This window comes from Anolis sagrei, chromosome 1, assembly GCF_037176765.1.
Source record: "Anolis sagrei isolate rAnoSag1 chromosome 1, rAnoSag1.mat, whole genome shotgun sequence".
NCBI classification, from domain to species: Eukaryota; Metazoa; Chordata; class Lepidosauria; order Squamata; family Dactyloidae; genus Anolis; species Anolis sagrei.
In genome coordinates, this window is record NC_090021.1 from 88,681,789 (window position 1) to 88,697,160 (window position 15,372).

At 35.9% G+C, this 15,372-nt stretch overlaps 1 protein-coding gene across 1 annotated transcript in view; it reads left to right on the top strand.

Moving 5' to 3' along the window:
• The window catches only part of MAN1A1 (mannosidase alpha class 1A member 1), a 59,238-nt gene that overhangs the window by 30,835 nt on the left and 13,031 nt on the right, over positions 1–15,372 (top strand). The window contains exons 5-6 of the mRNA XM_060753255.2: positions 4,121–4,215; positions 13,501–13,624. Coding sequence (XP_060609238.2) covers positions 4,121–4,215; positions 13,501–13,624 — 219 coding nt within the window. The remainder of the gene's footprint in view (positions 1–4,120; positions 4,216–13,500; positions 13,625–15,372) is intronic.

Here is a 15,372-nt window from a genome sequence, read left to right on the forward strand (position 1 = left end):
TGATATTCTGGCATGTAGGGCTGTGTGGAAAAGCCCTATAATACTTAATTCTACTTAAAGACTACAGTCTGGCTCCACCAGTCATAAGTGCTTTAAAATAATTTCCCCAATATAGCTGGTCTTTTATTGTCTTAATTATGGAAAGTATTTTCTGCTGTGTGTAAGGATCATACAATTTGCTCTGAAATCCCAGGATTCGTAGTATCAACAAGGAAGTAAGGAAGTATTCCCAAACTAGTTGTGTGTTCATTATTCCTGTGAATGATCTGGCATCATCTTTTAAAAATTGTTTCAGATTGATAATTTTTATGGATGGTTCTGATTTACCAATGGGAGAGGAGAATCTCCTTTGCTCCCAAAATATTTCTGTGTAAAATCCCTGAAACATTTAAGATGAGAATGCCTCATTACTACATTCCTACATATGCATCATTGTTTGTGCAAGAATGCGGTATGTTTTCAAACTGATTATTGTTTAAACTCTGAAGATTTTTATAAAACAAAATTAGAAGCAACACAACTTGTAATCTGAATATGAAAATGTATTTATATTATCACAGCATATGTTTAGTCTGCTCAAGTGATACCATTCTGCTCAGGTGATATAATAAATTACGTTAATTAATTTAAGTTTAATTTTTATCATTTACTACTTAGCTTTTATTACTGATTAGAATAGAATGGTTAAATTGCAGTTTGGTTTCCATTTCTAGAAGTATAATTGCACGTTATCGAAACAAGATTTTTGTCATCTGATACTAATGTGTAGAATATAGCCACTCTTTCTAGTCATGAAATGCCATGTCTGGCTTGGATGGAAAGAATAATGAGCTTTCAAAACAGCATATGAGCTTCCATTTAAAAAATCCTACTTGTCCTTTATGAAAAGGTCAAGTTTATCAGCCTTGCTAATATCACAAGTGGTGTGCTTAATGGCACGTGATAACTATTAATACCTAGCTCTGATTAAATATTTTAATAATTACAATTAACAATTACTTATTTTATAGGAGTCAATGGGAAACACCTTTAAAATAAAATGACAGTGTAAATAGTTAAAAGCAAAGGTGTTGATGTAAGTTGGTTTTTGTTATTTATTTTCTGGTTTTCACCTAAAACCTTTACCTAAGGCAGTTTATAGCACATTGAATCATTCGAATGAACACTGTAAATTATAAATATAGGTAGAGTTTCCCTTACCCCAAACATTTGTGGCTAGAAATGGTTTGGATATTGAATGTTTTTTTTTAATTTAGTAATAGCTGTGTGTGTGTGTGTGTGTGTATACACACACACACACATACATAAACACACACACATAATGAGATAACTTGGAGATAGAACCCAAGTCTAAACATGAATTTCATTTATGTTTCACATATGCAAAGTTTATACAGACTAAACCATCAGAAAGCAAAGATGTCACCCTCTCAGCCACCTATGTGGAGAGTTTCACAATTTGGGGTATTTGGGATCTTAAAATTCTGGATAAAGATTGCTCAACCTGTTGAAGGCTTGTTCGAATATAATGTTAATTGTCAGAGTGAGGACAACTGGTAGGGGTTGGCCCAATAAGCCTATTTTGCAGAAAACACCATCTAACAATTAGTCTTCCTGCCCAAACCTACTCCAGTAAATGCTCATTTTATTCTTTTAGTTTAATTTAATTTTGTAAATTTGTAATATTTGATCACTGTTCAAAGAGGCTATGTTTTACAAGAATGAGACGCCAAACCAGTCTAAGAAGAGTTGAGAGTTCAGATCCCTGTGTGTGTGTGTGTGTGTGTGTGTGTGTGTGTGTGTGTGGTTGTTGTTGTTGTTGTTGTTGTTGTTGTTGTTAGGAATCAAGAGCTGTTCGGCTCAAAAATAACCCTCACTTGGGGGTGATTCCACAAAATGTAGCAGAGTGCCAGAAACACCATACGTAACCAGAAGAAGCTTACGTGTAGAAAGCAAGGATTAGTTTTCATTTAGCAGGATAGAACAGGATTGCAGATCCACAACTTCATAGGTTCTAAAAATAATATGTTTACTAAAGTCAAAATAAATCCATTCTGGATAGGAAAGGTTCTTGGAACTAACTAGCTTCACTGAGCTATCTTCTAAGGAAAAGGAAAAATAACAAAATAGCCATGCATCTACATCTTGCCTGGGGAATGGCAAGATGCCTCCTCACTCAAGAAGAACAAAAGAAGAGGAGAGGCCAAAAATGGAGAATTGACCACATGGGTTCACCAGGGCAATAAAAATACCTTTAAAGAGGAAATTATGTCTTCCCTGAAGATACCACATTACTAAGTATTCAAAGGGGGAGGAGATAGTGGCATGGAGGATAAGTAAGACAACCCCCCTTCTAAGCCCCTTCTTGAGATAGGCATGCACAGGGAATTTTGGGGAAGGAATCCCTCATTCTAATCTATCTAGGCTAACTATTCATTGAGGGCTGGAGACTTGTGCAGTCAGGGATGAAACCCAACATATATGATACTTTGTACATACATGGGTCATTTCTTAACCCACTGAATACCATAAATGGTGATCTTAATTCTCACTCGGTCTTTATATTGTTCATATGAGTTATCATAAAAGAGAAAAAGAATAAACTTTTGCTGAGAGAGATGGTAGGGTCTCTCATTCAGGACATAGTCAAAAAAAGGCTGGGCATCTATGTACTGGGAATGCTTTGGTAGTCTATGAGGTCACTTTCAATTCCGTGACTTTATGATAGTTTTCTTAAAGAAATGACAACCTTAAAGAAATCTTTTACTGCAAGTATTTACAAGCACTGTAAAATGAAGCAAAGGAATTTGATTGGAATATTAGAAAATGAATGTACATCTCATCTGATTTGAGGGATGTTTCAGCTGCTGCCAAAAATAAGTAGTGCACAGAATAAATGGAATGCAAATATTCATCTTTGTCAGAGATGATAAAATTAAATATTTATATACCATAACATATTCAGCATTTGCCACAGTTAAAACAAATGGTAATAAATGGCTTTTCCAGCTCTCCTGTGTGGTGGTGTGCTGCTGTTAGTGTGCTCTATCACTGGCCCCATAACAGGCATATAAGAATTATGGAAGCTTAAGCAGGAAAGTATCACTTCCCCCCCCCCCCCCAAAATATCTTTTACAGACATAGTATATGAAATGATGAATAAGGCATAGAATTATTTGCTTCATTGGATATTTACTGTTATCAGTGGCTAGTAAACAAGAAAGCTCTATGTTACCTTTTGGGGTAGTATTTAGAACCTGAAATGGAGATAAGAGACAGTCATACTGAACTGAACTAGGACCAAAATTTATTCAGTTAATGGCAAAATACGAGCAGTGAATGAAAGGATAAATGGACAGTCTGTTCATTCAGTTTTTGAATAAAAAAAATTCACCTGAGGGCCCTTCCACACAGCCCTATATCCCAGGCATATCAAGGCAGAAAATCCCACAATATCTGCTTTGAGCTGGGTTATCTGAGTCCACACTCAGATAATGTGGGATTTTCTGCCTTGATATTCTGGGCTATAGGGCAGTGTGGAAGGGCCCTGAGAGAAAGACAGGTAGGATAATGTTCCTGCTATTTGTCAAGGTTCAGCCTTTTTTTTTTTTACACTTCATTTTGAAAAGTGTGGCTTTATTCTAAATATCATAATTATTCAACTGTTCTGGTTCCATCTGCCTGCTTAAATACTGCCTATTTTTTGTTTCTTTGTTTCATATTTTTACAGGTTGCTTAAATTTAGCGTTCTATTGTAAATTGTAAATTTGTAAAGACATTTGTCAAGATTCTTTTTGCCTTTCCTGCAAATTGTTTTGCCTCCTGCTCCACCCACCCCCAAATATAACAAGCCCTATTGTAACATGCTGTGCTTGGGAATTCTTAGCATAAACATATTTCTCTCATTGTTGAATCTGTCTTATAGAATGACCTCAAGAGCTGATGAAGTCGTTATAAAACAATGAATTCTACATGCCGCAGTCTGGTGGTTTACTGTATAACTTCTGATCCGAGTTTAATTCATATATCTAGGCTGAATCAGAAACTTTGTTATCACATGATCATTGCTTATTATAATTTTACAGATATCACTTGACAGTTGCTTATTATAACTTTACAGATATTTCGAACGAAAGCAGTGGAACTAGGAGAGAAGCTGCTTCCAGCCTTTAACACTCCCACAGGAATTCCTTGGGCATTACTAAATATCAAAAGGTAACAAGTTCCAAATTCCAAGTAAAATAACTTCTATCTATTTAGCTCAGCATTTAAAACTGACACGCTTTCCTGTATTGTCTCACCAATTGTATTCCCTTTCCTCAAAAGTCTGAATCAGCATTGCTTTTTCTCCTTTTGCCTTATATTATTGTTGCAAGTTGTCTGCATTGTTTCCACTTTTTGTTCTCACTATTGATGGTACAGTAGAGTCTCGCTTATCCAACCTTCACTCATCCAATGTTCTGTATTATCCAACTCAGCCTGCCTCCCACCCGGATCCACAGCTGTTTCAATACATTGCAATGTGTTGGTACTAAATTCATAAATACAGTACAATACCATGTATTGAACTACTTTTTCTGACGATTTGTAGTCAAACATGATGCTTGGTGCTTAATTTGTAAAATCATAAAGTAATTTGACATTTAATAGGCTTTTCCTTAATCCCTCCTTATTATCCAACATTTTCACTTATTAAACATTCTGCCAGCTCATTTATGTTGGATAAACGAGACTCTACTGTATTTATTTTTTTACTTGTCACACTGTGCTCTGAAATTCTATAACAAGATAGTAAATGAACCTTATCATAGGGGTGTTGTGTGTTTTCCGGGCTATGGCCATCTTCTAGCAGCATTTTCTCCTGATGTTTTGCCTGTATCTGTGGTTGGCATCTTCAGAGGATCTAACCCTATCATAGTATTCTAAGCTGAATGTTTACCACCCAAAATTTATCCTTAGACGTTTTGGTTCAGGTATGTCTTGTATGAACAAAGTTAATGTATTGGCAGCTGTAGAGACTTAGGGGAATGAAATCTGGCTTTGAGAGAGGCAGAATAATCTTCAGGCCGCTGCCTCAATTAAATGTAACACGCTGCCACCAATTAATAATATTCTGAGGAGTTTTTACTATGGAATCAGGCTACCACCAAAGACAAAAGGGGTTTTAGGTTTTTGTTTGACCAGTGTATTGAAAGCAAGCTGGTTTGTGCTGAATTTGAACTCAGGGCGCAGAACTCTGAGGTGGATATTAGGGCTGGGCGGTTTCGTTTTGTAATTTCGTAATTCGTTAAAAATTCTTTTTTTTTATAACGAAGCGATAACGAACCATTCAGGTGATTATACAATTAAGCCTTGATCTTTTTCAAGGCACAAGAAAAGAATGTGCAACTTTTCTACTTTAGATGGGGCAACGGCTTATATGCATTAAATTACCAAATCTTCTCACATAGTGCCAGCCTTCTTGTTCCTCCAGCGTGCCATTTGCCTAGTTTCTGTTTAATGTGTCATTCTTCATTGTAATATTAGAGAACCTTGTATGAGCAGGAAAAGTATAAACAAAAGCTGTTGCCCCATATTGGATATCCAATACTGAGAAAGTAGAAAGAAAACTGTGAAAAATGCATGATACAGCACAACTGCTACCCACCAGAAACAGACTTCGGTTACGGTAAATTAAGATACCACTGCTTAGCTAGACTTCTGTTTCAGCAAATTAAGATACTTCCATCACAATAAATTGTATAGCAAGGTAAAAGTCAAGAACTTGTCTTCCACAGAATTACTATCATGTATTGATAGAATTAAAAACATACCACTTTGTCAAGATTAATTTAATAAAGAGGATTATATATCATGGAAGCATAAGATGTCAGTTATAAATTAGTCATAATGAAAGTCATAGCTGTAAGCATAGTGATAGACTATTCATATTACACAACTAACATTCTTGCAACTTCTGCATTAAGGAAAGTTTATTGGGTGACAGGCAAAAACATTGATGAATATACATAATTAGGAACATAAAAATTGCCATATTGGGCCATGAAAGAAGCTCCACAAGGTATAAAATCAACTTGCATGATAAAGTGTTATTGCATAATGGAAAATGGCAGGCATTGCTGGTGCACTTGAAAGATTTCTTCTATAAATTATACAGAGATTTGCAAAGTGATATATTGTATTAGCCATTTATCTTGAACCATGCAAAGTTTAGTTTAAGAATCATAAGGTTGTATTACCTGATGTAAAAAAAAGTATTTTTTTATTCAACTTCTAAGTTAGATGAAGTACAGAACAGTGTTTTTCTAACACATGCATCAACACTGTCTTAGATAGAGCAGGGTTTGGAGATAAAAAGGCTCACTTTATAAGTATTTTCCTCTTCCTGGATAAGTTCTTGAACACTTACACTGTCTGACACAAACATTTATATAACATAGTTATGTCAGCCTTCCCCATACTAGTGTATCCATTTGACCAACCAACCAAACTACCCGAGTCACTGAGTTTATATATTTCGGTGTAGTTTGATATCTTTTGAGTACATCTTAATTTTTTTTTGGGGGGGGGGGGTGTCACATGTTTATTGGTCACTCTTCAACCCAAGCTTAGAAAATCACAATGAAATAAAAACTATTAACCAGTTTGAGGTCTTTTGTAATCTTGCATTTCCATTTCCATCATGTCCTAGACATATTGTATGAATCTTTAGTGATATCCTGTGGCTTTAGAAAAATTCTGAGATATTACAATGATATGTCATTAATTCTCCTCCATACTTGCTCCTCTTGCCCCATATTTGAAATACCTCTTTCATGCAAATCTTAGATTTTTTCCCATCTTTATGGCATGGTTCACCATGCTTGTTTATTTGAAATGGGCAATGTACCTTGATGCCAGGGCTTCTGAAATCTTGCAGTTCCTACCTTGAAATGAAAAATGCTAAGTGAAAACTTCTGGGAAACATGTCAGACTCTCGACATTGGCTAGGCAGTTTTCATTTTGACATTTCAGTTTAGGTACTTGACTGAGCTTGCATGACGGATAGGAAGGTTAATAACTTCTGGCGGAATAATGCTGCCCTTTTCCATACTTGGCCAAATGTGAAAATACATAGAAGGAAAGAGATACGTTAGAAATTGAATATTCCTTGCTTCTGGGAGGTGCAGTGTTTACATGAACAGAAGGCACATACCTAGCTTCCTAGTTAGATTTCTGTTTAGTGTAAAATGAGATAGAACCAGATTTCAGACTCTACAGCACTTCCAGTCTCAGATTGGAGGGATTGAATAATGGCTTCATTTGATATTCTCATCTTCTGTCAGAAGTTATGCAGATTGTGTTTCTATCAAGTTAGCCACAACACAGCTATTTCTGTGGCCAGTCAACTTGCCCTCCAAGGGAAGTTTGTTTGCTTTTTCCTCCAAGGAACAGTGGGCTGACAGCTGGTGAGGAAAGTTATGATGTGGGGGTGCTTGAGTTCCCCAGGTTTAATTTTTGGCATTGGAGCAATGCTAATTTTAAAACCCTGTGTTGCAGCAGGCCTTATAGTTCACAAACTCATGCTCTATGTAAAGAGTAGTTGCAGATAACCTGAAGAGATGACTTTGTTCAGTGCAGTAACAATGCAATGCTTCTTAAGATTAGTTTTAATGTAGATAAGCATTATCTGTTTTTCAGCCATAGCAATAATTAATTTTAGTCCCAATTAAAGTAGACCCATTAAATCAATAGAACTAACTTACCTACTTAATCATATTCCATTGATTTATAATTCTAGTTGGAACTAATTGGATCTGGGTCTCTTCTTGTAACATATTACTATTTTCCTAGAGATTTGATTATGAACATTCCATACACATTTTTAGGATGTTACACTTTTTCAATTTTGCTCACAATTTATTAGTATTAAATTAGATGTACTATGATATATACATTGTGTCCTTATCTCACCATGTTGGTAGGTTTTCATTTAGTAGCCAATGTCCTTTTCTCATTTTATAGAGTAATATTTTGGTTCTGGTAGTGAACCACTCCATTATATTATATTATGCATCTGGCTACTGTAAAACTGTTTATCTAACAGGTTTCCTTTTCAAATGTTCTTCTTTATTGTTATCATGTGAATATTAGAAGACTAGATTCATATTCATGACTTTCTGATTTAATGTTCTACTTTTTCTCTTTGGGGGAGCTGATTTAACATTGGCTCTCTCTGATGCATATTATCTTGCAATTATCTTGAATTTTATTCCTTCCTCCTATGTTTAAATGCCTAGAGAAGTGATTAGTTAAACCCATTGTGCATAAAGCTATAGAAAATGTGTATTGTTTATTTTTTATGCATCAGTATTGAACACCTCTTTTTACTGATAGTAAAAAGAGGTGTTCAATACTGAGTATTCATGAGTTTTACAGAAGTTGGCATATCATACCTATTAAGAAATCAAACTGAATTTACTGCCTAAAGAAGTGTATACAACTCAAAAGTCCCTGGCTTTATAGTGATTAAATGGCCTTTGTATACTAAATTCTTAAATTCTCACTGTCATTTAAAAATGAATGGGTTCTATATTAATTTTGAAATGTATTCAGTTATGTTATTTTAAAACAGCCTTTCGCGTCTCTTTACCATTCTGCTGATGTTGAATTTGTTCTCATTTGATGAATCATCTTCATATATAATGCAGTTATTAACAAATATAAGCAACAAACCAAGGATGACAGTAATATTCTACCATATATATATGTTGGTCCCATGTATCGCTGCAGGCAGGTTTGGGAGCCAAAATTATGGTTTTTACTTTAACTTGTGGATAAGTCAAGGGTAAAACTTTGTGGCATAAACATAAACATTTTTCTCCTTTTAAAGATGCATAGGGGGGCATGGGTAGGAAGAGCTAATGAATTGGAGAGGATCTGTTTATTTGAAAAGTTGCAGTGGAGGAATATAAATTGAATCTGTACAGATACACATAGGGAAAGGAATATGAATGAGGAAAATGCATGAGAATGCAGCACAAAAAGGGAGGGGTTAGAAGAGCAAGGAAAGCAACCTGCCTGTATTAGGGACCTTGTGTGACAGCAGTGCCGCAAAGCAGAAGCAAGAAACTCCCATCTCATTACCCCTCCCTTGCCCAGACCAGAGAAAGAAAGGCAGCCCTCCCATTTTTGACAATATTTTCCTGATATTCCTATTTTTTCTAGGTAGACATATGTAGGAAGATACAGTATTCACGGTTATAGTAGAACAGTGCCCTTCCCCACCAACATAAACCTGACTAGCAAAAATGTATGGAGACTAGATCTGCAACCCTAACCCTGAGGCAGAGGGAGAGAGGGATATTAGTTGGATTTACTGAAACATATTTCTGAATAGATATATAAAGGCTCATAGTGTAAAGGAGCAACAGCAACATCTTGTGTATCACCACCTCAAGCTAAAAAAAAGATCTTGTTTTGTCTGCATTCAAGTCATTTCCTACTTATAGCAATCAACCTGTCATGGTGTTTTCTAGGCAAGATTTATTCAGAGTGAGCTTGCCTTTGCCTTTTTTTGAGGCTGATAATAGGTGACTTACCCAAAATTGACCAGTGGGTTTCTCTAGCTAAGCATGTATTCAAAACACTGGACTCCAGAATTGTGGTCTAATGCTAACATGGTTACACCACACTGGTTCACAAAAATGGTTTTTACCAGGCATAATTCATATCTTTTCAGTGCTCTTCTCTGTTTTTTTAAAAATTTAAACACAAGGACATATATACAGAGAATGAAATGAACATTACCCATAATCTTGTGGCATCCTGTGTTGATAAAATTCCCTGTTTTATTTATGTACTCCTTTTAACAGTTCAGTAAATGTTTCTTTTAAAGTGAGAAACGTAGTGGCACCACAACTTTTACATTCATTACTTTCATTGATGAGTGTAGCTGCTGTGCTTAGCATATTTTTTACAATTTTAGCAATAAAGTACCTAAATAAACCCATGTTAGTTGATTTCTTCATGATTTTTATTGAGTTGTTTCATTGGGCAAAGTAAATGAAAGTTTATGAAGCACGTGCAAATGCAGAGTTGGGATTTTTAAGACCCATTCATTTCCTAATGTTTTTAACTTGTTGAAATCATTTGTTTCTAATGTAATGAGCTTCATATCAATATCCACGTTGGGTGGTTAGAAATATGCTCTTGACTAACCTTATTTCTGTAATTTATAACAGGAAACCAAATTTAAGCCTTTATACTTTGCAACCATATGTATCTGAGGAATTTTAATGAGTGCACCTCTGGCAGAAAGAAAGCCAATCCTAGTCTTTGTTCCTCTGTTATTTTTTAACAGGGAGAGTTCGGTAGTTTTATTTCAGCTGTTAATATGAATAAAAATAGTTATTAGCTTCCTAAAGAACCCTCTGTAGATAATACTGAATTTATTCCAAAAAACACAATACTGTTGTACGTTTTTCTTTTGATTTCTAAGTAGGTAGGTCTCAAGTTGCGGTGATGTTTTTTCATTCTGTTGACAAAGGATACTAAATCATTCACAGTTCAGTGAAAACATAGGTAAAAATGATGTCATTCCATGCATAGTTTAACCAAAAGATCCACCGAATTCATTGGGACCATTATGAATTGAATAAATTGGATTTCAGCCAAAATACTTTGCTTCTAGCCCATTATACATATCTATATAAATAAAAATGTAATGTTCGTTTGTGGGATAAACATAACTCAAAAACCACTGGACGAATTGACAAGAAATTTTGGACACTACGCCCCTAACAGACCAACGAGTGACCATAACTCATAAACCCCTCCCAAAATACAGCAGAAAGGACTTAAACACTAAAATCTAAATGGTCATACAGTGCATAGACAAAAACAACAGCTCCCAGCATCACCTAGACCAGGCCCTTTAGGGGAGAAGGATGCTCCAAATGCACTGCTTCCAATCTGCAAGCTTGCTTCTCCTTGGATTTCTTTGAGAGCATCCCAATCTGTACATATTTCCTATTCCCGGACTGCAGCTCCCAGCAATACTCCAGATAAGATATATAGATTAGATGGAGATAGATAGATAGATAGATAGATAGATAGATAGTAAGTAGATAGATCAGTCAGGAGGACTGCTGGGAGTTGCAGTCCAAGAATAGGTAGAGAAGGAAGAAAAGAGAAAAAGAAAAGGAGGGGAAGAAAAGAAAGAGGTAGCAAAGGAAGGAAGGAGAGAAGGAAGAAGGAAGGAAGAAAAGAGGGAAGGAAGGAGATAAAGAAAGAAAGAAGGAGAGAAAGAGGGAGGGAAGGTTGGCCACAATAAGTCGTGGCGGGTACAGCTAGTCCTTGCTTAAAATGTCATAAGGCTACTATATGTACTGAAAAACAAAAGTTAGAGAGACCAATTCATTGATTATGGAATACATTTTTGTACTGTTACAGTCCATCTATTCAAATGCATAAAACATCCTGGGATATAAATACGAGATGCATAAAATGTTATCTTGGCTTATAACTCTTGATGAGGCTTGTGGAGTCCTACAAAACTTTATGGTACAAACATATCTTGAAATACTCTCCAGATGTGTGGCCATGTGAATGTATTGTAGCAAAAGCAAACTCTTTTCACCATAATCATTTTATACCCATCTGCTCAGCTAACTCCTAAAAGGGATTTTATTCATCACTTTTCCTAATACTATTGTGATAATTCTACACAAATATTTCATTGACCTGAAAAACTTCAGCAGTTTATTTCAAATGTTTGGTTTAACTAATTTCTAAAGTAAACATTAGCATTATTTAATAATTTTTGACAGACTGCTGCTGCATAACCCCTTTACCCTTTCTTACTGTGGCATTAAGAGCGAAAGAAAAAGTTCTGTTAATTGTCCATGTGTGTTCTCTCTCTCTGTCTGTCTGTATATATGTATATTGTATATATACTGTATATCTAATGAGCCACTTTTTCAATATGTGTGAGATTATGGATGCTGACGCCAGTTTTCATGATTTGCAGCTAACTTGACACATCTTTGCTAATTTATAAACAACACTGAGTACAATTTACTAAACATATCATGACAAATGCTTTGTTGTTTATTACCATCACCACCTCTATGAATGAAAGACCTGTAGGAGATGCTGTCATGGACACCTCTGCTCAGATCCTAAAAGTTACGCACCCTGACTTTCTTGATTGAATCAATCCACCTGTACTGTGGTGGTCTTCTCTTCCACATTAAGATCTTTTCCAGTCAGTCACTGTTTCATGATACATCGAAAGTACAGCAATCTCAGTTTTGTCATCTTGGATTTTCATGAGAGTTCAGGCTTTCTTTGCTTTAGAACTTATTAATTTGTTTTTTTGGCAGACCATGGAATCTACCAGCACCACATTTCAAATGAGCTGATTCTCTTCTTGCCAGCTTTCTTCACAGTCTAGCTTTTATAATCATACACAGAAATTGGAAACATGATGGCAAATGTCGAATGGCAGTTTATATGAATTTCCCTTTGTGAGATTGAGTCAGCATTTTATCACACATATCAGCTGCATTATTGCCAAGACAATATTATTCTATTAGTGAGGTGCCTAAAATAAGCATTTTCAGAACACTTTCTATAGCGTTTACCTTTCCTGAGAAAAATAAAGCAACAACTGTTAAAAGTTAACTACATGAGAAATGTGTACAATAAAAAAATAACATTGGAGATGATTTAGTATAGTACTCCCTTCTATAATAAACAGGTGTGGGTTTTTTTTCTTTAGCATGCAAACCTAGAAGTCTGTCAGATTAAATGTATCACCTATGCAGTCTTGACCAATTCTCCTTTTCATCTTGTTTTGCCTTTTGTTCTCTATCTCTTCAAAAACAATGGTGACCTCTAGTTGTATAAAATGCCAATTTGCATCAAGTGTCTATAGATCTGTTGGTCGCAAAGCAAAAAAGGAAGAAAGATGTCTGATATTGGAACATTAATAAAGTGATCCACTTCCAATGAAATCCCAGCTGAATTTCTAGCTTGTTATGTTCTTGCTGACAATCTTTGTTTCAGCCTTAGCTTTCAATCATAAATGTCTCATGTATTTATGGTCACTAAAAATGGTTTCGTAATGTAGTTCTGGAGGTTTAGAATTAGATACAATCTAACATGAGTCCCATTCTGGCTGATTACATAACAGCAGTGAAGGGGTATAAAAAGCAAAAGACATATATGCACAGCACTCATAAAGGAAACTTTTCAATTGAAAGACTGCCTAGCATAACTTGCTGCTAGCATATTTTGGCTTGGAGCAACTACGGTGAACCTGTTGTGCATCAGTGTCCTTTAACCCATCCAGGATGGGATTTGAAATCCAAGAGCAGTTAAGGGGGATAAAGAATGTGCCTTCCCTGACTTAAGGCTTTATGGGTTTTTTTCTTGTCAAGCTTTTATACTGTGTATGATATTAAAACCATGTAGTACCCCAACTTCCACTCATCTGTGTTCACTGTTATTTTTTAGTGGCATTGGTCGAAACTGGCCTTGGGCCTCAGGAGGAAGCAGCATTTTAGCAGAATTTGGAACACTACATTTGGAATTTATACATTTAAGCTATTTGTCTGGAAACCCGGTGTTTGCTGAAAAGGTCAGACCTTTTACAAATTTATTTGCAGATAACAGTATCCACATATTCTAAAATTATTACAGAATATTTAGAATTTCAGTTAAATTATTTAAACATGTTGTTTTCAGTGAAGTAGTGACTGTCACTAGCACTCAGGTAAGTTGTAGAAATGTTTAATATTTTGGAGAAAGATAAAAGTACTTTCTGTTTAGTGTCTTACGCTGACCTTGCACTTAAAGGAGTATTGGGAAAATTTGAACATAAGGCTAAGCCAAGTTTACATTTTATGTTCATGAGCAGAAGTAGGCCAGATGAAGTTCACAGACACACTCCCCCATTTCCACATTGCTTTGAGGAAAATACATGTTGAATTTAGCTTCACTTTCCTAGAAAAATAGCTCATTCCATTTTAATCAGAGACTGTCATACAAAACAAAGTCTCATGTGTTCAAAAACTAGACTATAGAAGAAGCCAGTCTATCTGCTCCTTTAGCTTTCTGTTGTTAAGTGAGTCATTATTCATATAGGCATTCGATACCGAAATAGGTTTCAATCTGGTATACATTGTTGTTTCTTTCTTACTAAAATGCTTTTATTTTACCTGTTTTATGTTTAATCATAACTTTGTATTTTAGCTTGCACACATTGTGTTAAATCATGGTTTAGCACTATGTGTAATATAGTGTGAAATAGAATATGGATTTTGTCAACACTAAGTCCCTATTCAGTTCTCCTTTGAAGTGTGTGGATACATCGCAAGAATCTGCAAGACTTGCAGTTTCTCAAGTTGCTCCTGACATGGAAAAAAATCACAAGAATGTTGCCTGTTCCATCACTCAGGAGTTTTGTCACTCCTTACAAAATGAGTGAAGTGGTGAATATTATGAATATGTAGAGACTTAAATATTCACTGTGCATAGACATTTCTGTAACTCAAATCCCTGAACAATTAAGGCTAACTTGGGTGGAAGCCTCCAAATATAAAAGTCACTCCTCTCTTCCGACTCACTGCCAACAAAACTGCCAAAAGAGAAACTTAACGTATATCAAGGGAACCAAGCACTGACCGTATAGGGAAGCTGATGAAGAAAGACAACCTATAAACTATCTACAGGCCCACTAAGAAAATCCAACAACTGCTACTTTCAGCAAAGGACAAGTCTACCGTATACCATTCAGCTGTGGGCAAGTCTGCCAAGGGACCACAAAATGCAGCGCCCAAACACGAATCAAGGAACGTGAAAGGCACTGCAGACTAACTCAACCAGAGAAGTCAGCCTTAGCAGAACACTTGATGAACCAACCGGGACACAGCATGTTATTTGAGAACAAAGAAATGCTGGAACATTTTAAAAAGATCTGGCTACCAGTATTAAAAAACTCTCAAATCAGGGCAGTAAATAAAAAACAACACTCAAAAACAGGGGAATTCCAGACAAGAAACAATCAGGGCCAGCTAATCACCTCCCAACAAAGGATTCCCCCAGGCAGGAAGCAGCCAAGCTTTGAAGCTGCAAGCGTATTCAGTTATAATCAAGGTGATCAATTGCAACATTCACACTTGCCTCAAATAGATGAGAGTTCTTTCTCCCACCATGGACATTCCAAAGATACATAAACCCCACTTTCCTAGTCTCCAGCAAACCTCACAACCTCTGTAGATGCCTGCCATAGATGTGGATGAAACATCAGGAGAGAATGCTTCTGGAACATGGCCATACAGCCCGGAAAACTCACTGCAACCCTGCCAAAAGAGAGTTCAGGGCTAA